Below are 12,039 nucleotides of genomic sequence, written 5' to 3' on the forward strand. Positions count from 1 at the left end.
TCATACTCTGTCATGGGGATCCAATACTTGCATTCTCTAGCCAGTTCATTTTTTCTCTGAAGGAAGCACCATGGAAAAGCCATATTCTCACCAGAAGCCTGCTTGGAGGAAATGGAATCAGAGAGGAGGGAGACTGATGCAGAGGCTTACTGGCATCAGTCTTCATGACCTGATCTATCCATCCGTTCTCACAAAGACCTAAAACTCATGTCTGTGCGTCATCTCCCCTCCACGGTGCCGGGAGCACATGAACACATGCCTCTGAGGTTTTCTGTTTCCACGGCTGACCAATGTCCATTAGATTGATGCATTCTTTTCTTTAAATACCTTTTTTTCTTCAGTCTGGTTTAGTCAAGGCTACAAGTCATTCTGTCACTTTAAAGTGATTTTTCATATTTGTCTGATTCATTATGTTTTTAATTTCTAGCTTTAATATTGGAAGCCAACTTAATTCCACATATTTCATCCACACTGTGCACGATCCTTTGAAAGACCTAATCATTAATATCCCATCAAAAAAATTTCACAGTCCTCTAACCATAGTCACAAAAGAGAGAAAAGAGTCAAAAACAAACAAATAACAAAACCCAAAATGGGTTATATTCTCATCTCCCCATGCTACTGAGAAAACCATGTCCTTGAGCAAGTATCAACCTTCTGGAGCTTTAGCTTCCTTTTCTGTGAAGTTAGAGATGGGACAGGCAAGGTTTGTTCTGGCTCTAAGCTCCCATGGCTCTGCTAGCAGGAAGTACCTACTCTGCAGGAATACAGCCACTGGGAATAGGCGGTAACTTATTACTTTGCAATGCAAACCATACTTTAAAAAAGGGTGGCATATGTTTGGTATTACTAATTGAGTTATATCTCTATTTCCAAATGGGGAGAAAGATCAGGGAGTAGGTTTAAGTTGGGGGGTTTTTTTCCTTATCCTATTCTTACAGGGATCAATATTTGAACTAGATCGATTTATGTTGACTGATCAATAAATAAAGGCACAGGTGGGCCATTAACTATAGTTCCAAGGAATAGGCTGACCCAGATAACATCTTGTAGAGTGTTTTCTTTAACATTCTATCATACTAACAGAGGTGGAAGATTGTTTTGTTTTCTTAAGACTAAGATATATATACACGGTCTGCTCTCTGTTTTCCAAGTGCAAACAGACTATAATTTAGACTGATCCCAAGTACCATAAGGGTGCCAATGTTTCAAGCAAAGGGTGTGAAGGTATATTTGTAAACTCACTGTCATTTTTGAAGTGATAAAGGACTGCTATAGCACTGCTGATATCTCATGATTCAGCTTACCATGCCTGTTTAACTTTAGTTGCTTGAGAAGGAGAATTATGTCTAATATGAGAGGAGTGTCTTTATTCTCTGATAGGCTTTATTCTTTTTCTAGGTAGTTGAATTCTGTAACGCACGTACCCACAACCAAGAAGCTCCAAACCTACAGAACCAAATGTGCAGCCTCAGAAGTGTGTGGGATGTAATCACAGACTCTGCTGACTTTAACCACAGCTTTCCCATGAATGGGACTGAGCTTCCGCCTCCTCCTGTGTTCTCCCTTGCTCAGGCTGGTGACAAAGTGGTGTGTCTAGTCCTAGATGTGTCCAGTAAGATGGCAGAGGTAATAATTTGAACCAAAATGACTGTAAGCCATTCTTTTTTTTTTTTTTTTTTTTAGTCTTTAATTCTTTTCATTTTCAGAGGTTAAGGGCAGAGGAGGAGAGGCCAAAGGTATGGAATCGTCATGCATTTCATCTTTTCTTGGGGACAGGAGGAACAAATTTAGAATGCAGGCCAGAAATTGAGATAAGGCAGATAAATGAAACCCACAGATAATCCCTAGCCCTGATTTTTTGCTACTAATTGCAACTTTTTTCCAACCAAGACCCTTTTCCAAAACTCTGACGTGTAAGAGAATCTCTTGTCTGGCCATATTTTGCTCACTGGTACACGACCTTTGCTGAGGTAAGAGATGGTGAGTTTGCAAAGAGGTACATATCCACTGTGTGTGTATTTTCCATGTCACCATGAATAGAAAACCATACCTCAGTCATTCAGGAAGCTCACAGCCTTCCAGAAACCCACTCCTGAAAACCCAGCACTCTCAGATAATGGTTAAAATTTTAGTCTCTCCTGGCTTCTTCACTTGCTGTCTATAATCAGGAGCAAAATAATCTTCCTGAACTGTTCTCTCATCTGTAAAATAGGGAGTATAATACTTACTTTTAGTGTTGTGACATAATCAGCTTATACTAGTTCACTGGAGTCAACTGTTAAATTTTAGGAAATTTGCAAGCCAGTAGTTAAATATAGCCATTATTAAAAATTAAACTCTGTATATTTAGAGTTAAGTAAAATATATTTTTAAAAAACATAATACATGCTTAAAACTCATTACTTCCTGATTATTTTCCTACTATTTTTTACTGTTATCATGACCAGAGTCAGGTCAAATTTGGCCCACCACCTATTTTTGCATAGGCCATCGGCCAAAAATGGATTTACCCTTTAAATGGCTTAGAAAAAAAATCAAGAAAATAATAATATTTCATGATATGTGAACAAATTACATGAATTTCAAATTTCAGTGTCCATCAATAAAACTGTATTGGAACACAGCAACACTCATTTATTTTCATCTTATCTCTGGCCACTTCAATGTTAAAACAGCTTAGTTGAGTAGTTGCAACAGAGACCATATGGCCCACCAAGCCTAAAACATTTAACTTTCTGGCCCTTTTCTGAAAATGTCTGGTGATCTCTGATCTATGCTCTTAAGATTATTTCTTAAGTATGGTCTACTAATACACATCTCTTCCCCAACTCTGACTTCAGTGATGTCACAGTGACAGCTTGAAATCAGCCATGGTGGGAATATTTGCCTCACAGAAATTGTCAATTGCAACAAAGTCTCTCTCTTCTCTCTTTCTTTTGCCAGAAATCCAGGTTTTTTAAATACATTTTCCAGCATACCACCATCTACTTCATAAAGCTATTGAGGGGGAATAAATGAGAAAATGAATATGAAGGTTTTGGTTCAGAAATGGTAGTTACTATTTTATTATAGTACTTATCCTAAGGAAGAGTTTATCCTCTTGTATTCTCTAGATCAACAGTCCCAGAAAATTTGCCTTTCTTGGCTTGTTTCTGAAATATTAGGAGCTCCACTAATACATCCAGCATATGGATAATTTTGTAATCTTGCTTGCCTGCAGTTGACTAGGGCATGATCTTCTAAAATATGGTCTCAGAGTAATTTATATTGGCTAGCTGCCTCTATTGAGGAAGAATAAGTACAGTGAAAGTGATCATTTTATTTGAGAGAAGACGTAAAGGAAGTAGAAGAGAAATAAGCCTAAAGTCATAGCAAAACAAGCTTCCTTCCCTTTTCCTGCCAATATTGTCCTTGAACCATCATGGCCATTCATTCATTAGGTGCCTGTACTGTTCTGGCTTGGGGGATGCAAAGATGACAGAACATAGTCTCTACTTCAAAATGCTCACAGTCTGGGGCACCTGGGTGGCTCATCTGGTTAAGTGTCTGACTGTTGATTTCAGCTCAGGTCGTGATCTTGGGGTCATCAGATGGAGCCCCACAACATGCTCCATGCTCATCAGGGAGTCTGCTTGAGATTCTTTTCCTCTGTCCCAACCCCCCACTCTCTCTCTCAAATAAATAAGTCTTTAAAAAATGTTCACAATCGGGGCACCTGGGTGGCTCAGTGGGTTAAGCCGCTGCCTTCGGCTCAGGTCATGATCCCAGGTCCTGGGTTCAAGCCCCGCATCGGGCTTTCTGCTCAGCGGGGAGCCTGCTTCCTCCTCTCTCTCTGCCTGCCTCTCTGCTTACTTGTGATTTCTCTCTGTCAAATAAATAAATAAAATCTTTAAAAAAAAAAAATGTTCACAATCTAATGATGGATCCACAACATGCACATGTGAATAAATATAATACAATGTGACAAGGCTCCAAAGAGGTGTGAGTTGCTGTGGGAACATTGATGAGGCAGTATCTAGTGCCGTAGAAGAAAGTGACTGATAAAGACTTCATTGAGAGGATGAACTTGGAGTTAATCTTGAAGAATGAGAAGGTACTTGCTAGGTTAGATAATGTGAAGGAGAAAAAGGGAGGAAGGCCAGGGAAGGGATGAATTTGTGCAGTGGCTAACAGGCAAAATTAGAAAAATGTGTTTGGGGGAAGTACATCAGCTAGTGTGGTTATAACTAACATTGGATGTGTCTAAGGAAATGGCAGATAAGTTGGAGGGATAATATGAACTTGAGAGAAATTTAAGACAGTGAGCTGATAGGACTTGTTCAAGAATATGGGGGCTGATAACAGAGGGGTAATAAAAGACAGCTCCAGGCTTTTAGCTTCACTAGTTGAGAGTGGAAATCCTGATTAATAAGAGTGAATTAATTATAAAAAAGAATGATGACTTGATGACATGGTTAGCAAATAGGTGCTATTTACTGCGTGCTGACTATAAATCTCATTTTGCAGATGAGAAAACTGAAGCTACAAAAGATGAGCGATTTCTCACATAATTAGCAAAAGTTGAAGGCGGGAGTCAAAGTTCTTGCTTCATCCACTCTACCAACTTCTTTCCCAATACTGTAAGGGAAACAGCATTTGGGAAGGGAGGCAATGAATTCAAAGTGTGTCAAGTTTGAGACACCCATGGGATGTTAAATTGGTGATGTTTCCTAAGCAATGTGAAATGTAGGTCCAGATATTAAGGGAGATGTCTGGGTTGGAGACAGAGACTACGGTGATCCCTGAGCAGGTAGTCACTGCAGCTCAGCTTGCTGCTCTCACAGCCTTCAGAACAAGTGACCCTGCTGAACATCAGGATTATCACCTGCCCAAACCTGGTCGTTAATACCACTCTGTAACTGGTTAACACTTCGAAGTATAACTGTACTGCCATATATGTATCTCAGTTGATCCTCATAGCAATTCTATTTTCGTAAATAAGAAAAATACTATTATGCCCACTTTATAGATGAAGTGCCCAGCCTAAGACGACCACTGTAACAGGGCATAGTGGCAGCACACATATCCTAACTGCTACTTCTCTCTACTATCAGGTCTTTTTGCAGTGTTTCCTGTTACCCAGACTGGATTTTAAAAGAAGCAGTTACAGGGCGCCTGGGTGGCTCAGTGGGTTAAGCCTCTGCCTTCGACTCAGGTCATGATCTCAGAGTCCTGGGATCGAGTCCCACATTGGGCTCTGCTCTGCAGAGAGCCTGCTTCCTCCTCTCTTTCTCTGCCTGCCTCTCTGACTACTTGTGATCTCTCTGTCAAATAAATAAATAAATTCTTTTTAAAAAATAAATAAATAAATAAATAAAAGAAGCAGTTACAAATCTGGTTTTAACTGGTTTCATAGATCTTGAATTCTGAGCTGGAGAGAAAGAGTGGGATGATGTGTTCTTAGGTAGTGGTAAAGATAAGCTGCTTATTGGGGGCAGGGTTCTAAACCACGCCCCCCTCCTTGAAAAGCATTTATTTTTTGCAATTAATCAAACAAGATTCCAGCATTGCATCACACTTTTACAGCTCAAAAAATTACAATCTGACATTGCTAAATGATTTCCATAAATATTTGCTGATGAAGTTGTTTAGTCATACTTTCATCTACAATCAAATGTTATTCTTTTTTTTTCTTTTTCTTTTTTCTTCTTGGGACATAGGCTGACAGACTCCTTCAACTGCAACAAGCATCAGAATTCTACTTGGTGCATATTGTTGAAATCCTTACCTTTGTGGGCATCGTCAGTTTCAACAGCAAAGGGGAGATCAGAGCCCAGCTACACCAAATTAACAGCGATGATGACCGAAAGCTGTTGGTTTCACATCTGCCTATGACTGTGTCAGCAGAAGCAGAAACCAGCATTTGCTCAGGGCTTAAGAAGGGATTTGAGGTACAGTAGAGCACCCCATGCCTCAAATCACCATCACTTTCTTTCCTTCATTTTGTGGTTATCTGTTTCAGGGTTATCTGTTCTGATAACAGATTTTGATTTGGGGTCATCTGTTACAGTGTGGTCATAACGGCCCTAACTGTAAGATAGTAGTGATGGATTGTTTTTAAGGCCAGGAACCATATCTTATTTAGCATTAAGCCCTATGTGTCTAGCAAAGTACCTGTCACATAATAGTTGCTCCATAAATGCTTATTGAAGGAATGAGTAAATAAATAATAAATAACAATGGTCAAGACTGGGGGACTTCAGTATCATCTGGACAATTTCTAACACTGTCCCTATCCATTCTGGGACTGTCCCAACTGTAGCCATTTTTACTCAGGTTTTCCGGTCAAAATCAGCTTGTCTGTCTTCTGTGTGTAATCATTCTAGACCTATCTAATTCTAACGTATAGCCAAGGTTGAGAACCACTGCTCTAAGTCCTCTTGGTGGTCATTCACTGGACATCAGAGGGAGTGATAACACATAAGAATGTGCCCCCATATCCTCTATCATGGACCCTATTCCAAACCAGGGGCATGCTGTGATGATTCGAACAGGAAGAGTCCCTCTCTACAAGCAAACCAGTAATGGCATGTGGGGGTGACAAGTCCTGTGTCCTGGAATGGAGTGAGTTGAGGACATAATGGGGATGGGCATGGAGAGCAGCAAGCCACAGAAGACCTCAAAGAGGCATATGCCTCACAGGCGGGGAATCTGGAATGAGTTAATTCTTCTGTTCAATAAGACGATTTGATTTTCTTCCAAATGACTGATACTCTGTGTTCAGGTGGTTGAAAAACTGAATGGAAAAGCCTATGGCTCTGTGATGATATTAGTGACTAGTGGAGATGATAAGCATATTGGCAACTGCTTACTCACCGTGCTCAGCAGTGGTTCAACCATTCATTCCATTGCCCTGGGTTCATCTGTGGTTGAAAATCTAGAGGAATTATCACATCGTACAGGTAAATATATTTCTACAAACTTATAGTTTAGAGCACTTCCTTCTAACTTGAATATTTAAAGCACAACCATGAAGCTCAGATTATGTCAATAAAATGTGTGGCCTAAGTGAAAAAAAATAGAAACAGTTATCTTAAGGAAAACAACACAGAAATCATTGTTAAAATCTGCCAAAATTTTGCAGACTTTTTTTTTAAGAGAGGGAGAGGGAGAAGGGGTTGGGGAAGGGGTAGAAGGAGAGGAAGAGAGAGAAGAGAGAATCCCAAGCAGATTCCACTCCCAGTGGACTATCTCAAGACACTGAGATCATGACCTGAGCCAAAATCAAGAGTTGGACACCCAACCAACTGAGACACCAAGGTGCCCCAAATTTTCCTGACTTTTAAATATTTTCCTTAGAAGGTGCCAATTATATAGATACAATGAAAATATAATTTTATCATTTCTTTGTTAAACCAATCTGAGCATGTATAATCACAGAGGTAAAAATATGTTTAAGATTAAATGCACTAACTTCCATGATAAGGACACATACCATATTGTAAAATACATATTTTTTTTGTTCCAAATGAGGCATGAAATAATTTTATCTTCTATTCCTTATAATTAATAAAAATGACTATTGCTGACTTAAAAACTGAAAACTGGGTTTTATTGAATTATTATTGAAAGCAGTGTTTTCAGAATATAAATGAAAATGTAAATATATAGCAATGATAGCAATTACCCTAGGCTGTCTAGAAATTACTTTAATTACAAGAATATTTAATAAATATCTATCCTATACCAGACAGAGTCTTAGACCTTGACATTACGGTTGTGAACAAAACAGATAAAACCACTCACCTCTGCTGCTTACCATGTGGCCGGTAGGATACCATGCAAAGCAAGTCAAGCCCAACTCCTTCCCCACAAGAAAGGTTGTTGAAAAAGACCTAACATGTTATTTTTTGTTTTATTTTATACATTTTAATAGTTAACATCCTAATCATGTATTTCAGGAGGTTTAAAGTTCTTTGTTCCAGATAACTCAAACTCCAACAGCATGATTGATGCTTTCAGTAGAATTTCCTCTGGAACCGGAGACATTTTTCAACAACATTTTCAGGTCAGGTTTTGCTTGGTGTTACACCTACAGATGGGGCTGGAGGGGCAGGGAGGAGGAAGCAAGAAAAATAGATGAATTTTGCAAACTGCCTCATTAATCTTATTTGAATACGTAATAATTCTTGCACAGAAGGCTTTCTTTTTTTTAAGATTTTATTTATTTATTTGACAGAGAGAGAGAGATCACAAGTAGGCAGAGAGGGAGTGACAGGCAGAGGAAGAGGGGGAAGCAGGCTCCCTGCCGAGCAGAGAGCCCGATGGGGCCCTGATCCCAGGACCCTGAAATCACTGACCCTGAAATCCCTGAGCCAAAGGCAGAGGCTCAACCCACTGAGCCACCCAGGCACCCAGACAGAAGGCTTTTAATGAGCTTCTTGGTCTCACCAAAGCCCAGATTCACTTTTACCTGATGTCTGTTCTTCTTCACCCTAGGAGTAATCTCCAATTGCTATCTCAGCCTTTTAAGGTCTGGAAGCAGAGCGTGCTCCTTCCTAAAAGCTCAAAATGAGGGTGGAGGTGGGGTGGAAGTAAGGCCAAGAAGAAAAGTAAGAAACTGTGTCTTCATTTTAGTTCTATAATAACTTTCATCACTCATAATCTTTTACCATTTTTGGCTTCTTTAAAAACTTCTTTGAAGCTCCTCCCTCATATTAACAGTATCAACTATTTCATTAAATTCTAAAAAAATTTAAATATCTCTTTGACTACTGCAATTTACTAGACTTTGCTCACAAAGGCTTCCTCGAATCAAGCCATTTTCAAAGGGCCAGAGTTTTTTTAGGTGCTTTAAAGATATTTTGAACCTAACTGAGGGTTTGGACAAAATTTTATCTGCTGTTTCCTTACAGATGGTAAGTGAACCTGCCAAGTTAATGACTTGATGTGAACAACAGAGGCAGTTAAATTATTCTTAGAAAATATTTAACATGAAGATTATGTGTACACTATAAGGCAATAACCACAATTCTATCATTAGAAATGAGAAAAGGTGAACCATAAATGAGAACATATATTATAAATTAGATTGCAATGGGCTCTTCCAAATAATCTACCATGTAATTTCTTCTTTAATAATGTGAAATAAAAACAAATGTTCAAGAAAGTTTTTTAAAAATTTAACAAAATATTATTCATATGGCTCAAACTAGCTTCATGTTCCCAAACTTGGCCACCTCTCCCCAGTTGTATGTCATTAACCTCATTAGACCTTGGGCAGAAACTATACCTAAATCCCCTTCAACAGCTCACGCCCAGCACAGAATGTGTCCTGGTAGTCAGCAGTCCACAACACTTGTAAAATAGACTTGAACAAATAATCCACAGTGTTTTTGCTGTCATCTACCAAAAATTTTACATGCTTTCAAGTTTGAGCAATATTACAGAACATTACACAGTATGTTTATTTAATAAATAAAAATTTTCCAAGTTATTTACTGACTTGTGTCTGTTGTGACTACAGAGTGATTAAATGTGGGGTCTCTGATGTCAGCTTGCTTGGGCTCTATCACGGTGTCAGCTCCTTGCCATGTGACAACTGGACACATGACTTCTCTAAGTTGCGGTCTTCTCATCTGTGGATGTGGATAACAACAGTACTCACCTTAGAGGGTTTTCATGAGGATTAAGTGAGATAACATATGTAAAGCATTTCGCACAGTGCTGTCATGGGCTTGCACTCTGTATGTGTTGTATGCATACACACACACACGTGTGCACATGGCTTATTGTGAATGGTTAAATAATTATTTTAATGTACCCAAGCCCCCTGAAACTCAGTGTTTTATTCCTTATTAAAACATATAAAAGTAGGGGTGCCCAGGTGGCTCAATCATTTGAGAGTTGACTCGATCTCAGCTCAGGTCTTGATTTCAGAGTCATGAGTTTAAGCCTCCCACTAGGCTCCGTGCCCATAAAAGTATCTGAAGAGATAATGTATAAATTAAACCCTTCAGCACATTCACAAACAAAAAAATTTTTAGAAGCTTGTTATTATAATTGCTGATCTGAGGCTAATGTTGATTTGGATGAGAATTAGTATAAGAACAGCTAAAATCTCTCCATAAAAAATAATGAAGTGACACTTGCATTAACTGTAATATCTTTTGTACTCCTATAGTATACAATATTTTGCTTTGGCAAGGTGTTTTTATGAAAAGTAATTTATCTAAATATAGTACATGTCAATAAGTTATTTTTATTTTTGCCCACTTATTTGGTTTGCCCAGAAATAAAGAAAAAGATGAAAAGTTTATGCCTACACTAGAAACTTTCACATATATGTGTATTTTCTGAAACAGCTTCAAAGTACAGGTGAAAATGTTAAACCTCACCATCAATTGAAAGACGCCGTGACTGTGGATAACAGTGTGGGCAATGACACTACCTTTCTAGTCACATGGCAGACCGGTGGCCCCCCCGAGATTTTATTATATGATCCTAATGGAAGAAAATATTACACAAATAATTTTACCACCAATCCAGCTTTGCAGACTGCTCGTCTCTGTGTTCCCGGAACTGCTGAGGTAGGTACTGTGAGCTTGTTCATAATGATGACTCATAGTTAAGAACATAACTTTCAGTTGAATCACATAATTAAGTGCACTGTATAAAGAAATCCTACTCTGATCAAAATTTTACTTTAAATTCATACAAATAATTTTGTGAATGTTAAAGATTTAAGAGAAACAACTAAGGTATGTTCAAAACATCAAATAATGGATATCAAAGTCTTTTCAACAGTGGAAATTAACATGTGCATAGTACAAATAATTTTTTTGCTTACTTTCTTCTTTGCAAAATTCACACAGTTATCTATATGCTTAGCCAAAAAAAAAAAACTATACCTAGAATTTATAATATGAATATATGCAATACATGTTTTTGAGAATCTACTATGTGCTGGGTCTTGTTCTGGGTGCTTTACAATAAAATACCCTGGTAGGAATGAGAACAGCGTACTCAGCATACAGGAATGACGCACAGGCTTTGGGGGAAGGTGACTGCTTCCTGAAGTAGAAACATCAAAATGGAAATATGAAGGATAAAGAGGCCAGAGGTGTCAACGACATTCTCAGCAGAGAAAATAGCACATAGAAAGGCTCAGAAAAAAAGAGAATATAGCTCTTCATAGAACTACAAGTAGATGAACTTCACAGCAGCATGGAAGGTGGAGATTTAGGGGAAAGAAAGAGAGGAAGTGATAAGGTTTAGACACAAACAGAAGCCATGTCAGCAAGGGCTCTGTATGCCCATAAAAGCAAGAAAAGCTTGAGTCCTAAAGCGAAACAAAACCACTAGTGGTTCTCAGCAAGGTGGTGAATTAATGAGGTTCATTCGTACACTGCCCGAGTGCAGTCCTTCCTCAGCACCATCGGTTCTCCTGGGTCCCAGATCCCTGTTGCAGCCTCTGCTGGGGCTTCCCTTTGTCTGGGCTTCAGCTCTACCCCACTGATTCTTCTGAAGCATGAATCTGATCAAACCTATCTCCTATTCAAAACTCATTGGTGGTCTCAGGATAAAATCCATGTGATTACTGATATATATCAGGCTGTTTATGTTCTGACTTTTGCCCAAGCTTATTTCTTAACCCTCTTCCCAAACACTTTCTGCTCTGCTCCTCCTTACTTTTCTCTCAACTCATCATGTTCTTTCCACATCATATTCTTTGTATAAAAACCAAGAACACTTTACCTATTTTTTTGCCTTTGCCTGACCTCTTAGTCTGCATTAGGTGCCCTGTAGCAAAACACACATTACATCCAAAGAGAAGGTTTTGATATGGAGATTTGTATTAAGTGTCTGTTACTGATGTTATGATTACAAAAAAAAAAAAAAAAGAAAAGAAAAGAAAAGAAAGAAAGAAATAGATGATCTTAATACTTGAATTATGACCTCAGAGGAAAATGGCCAAGCACATGAATCTCAATGAAGAAGGCTGGGTAGGGTGTGGTGGCATCTTTACTTTCCACATTGAGTCACAACTTAACCACT

At 38.6% G+C, this 12,039-nt stretch overlaps 1 protein-coding gene across 1 annotated transcript in view; it reads left to right on the forward strand.

Annotated features, from left to right (window-relative positions):
• Positions 1-12,039, forward strand: part of LOC111143553 (chloride channel accessory 2) — a 38,422-nt gene that overhangs the window by 8,950 nt on the left and 17,433 nt on the right. The window contains exons 6-10 of the mRNA XM_022497378.1: positions 1,402-1,629; positions 5,703-5,933; positions 6,767-6,944; positions 7,944-8,050; positions 10,347-10,571. Coding sequence (XP_022353086.1) covers positions 1,402-1,629; positions 5,703-5,933; positions 6,767-6,944; positions 7,944-8,050; positions 10,347-10,571 — 969 coding nt within the window. The remainder of the gene's footprint in view (positions 1-1,401; positions 1,630-5,702; positions 5,934-6,766; positions 6,945-7,943; positions 8,051-10,346; positions 10,572-12,039) is intronic.

Source organism: Enhydra lutris, unplaced genomic scaffold (genome assembly GCF_002288905.1).
Source record: "Enhydra lutris kenyoni isolate GAN:26980312 unplaced genomic scaffold, ASM228890v2 scaffoldscaffold9, whole genome shotgun sequence".
Lineage (NCBI taxonomy): Eukaryota > Metazoa > Chordata > Mammalia > Carnivora > Mustelidae > Enhydra > Enhydra lutris.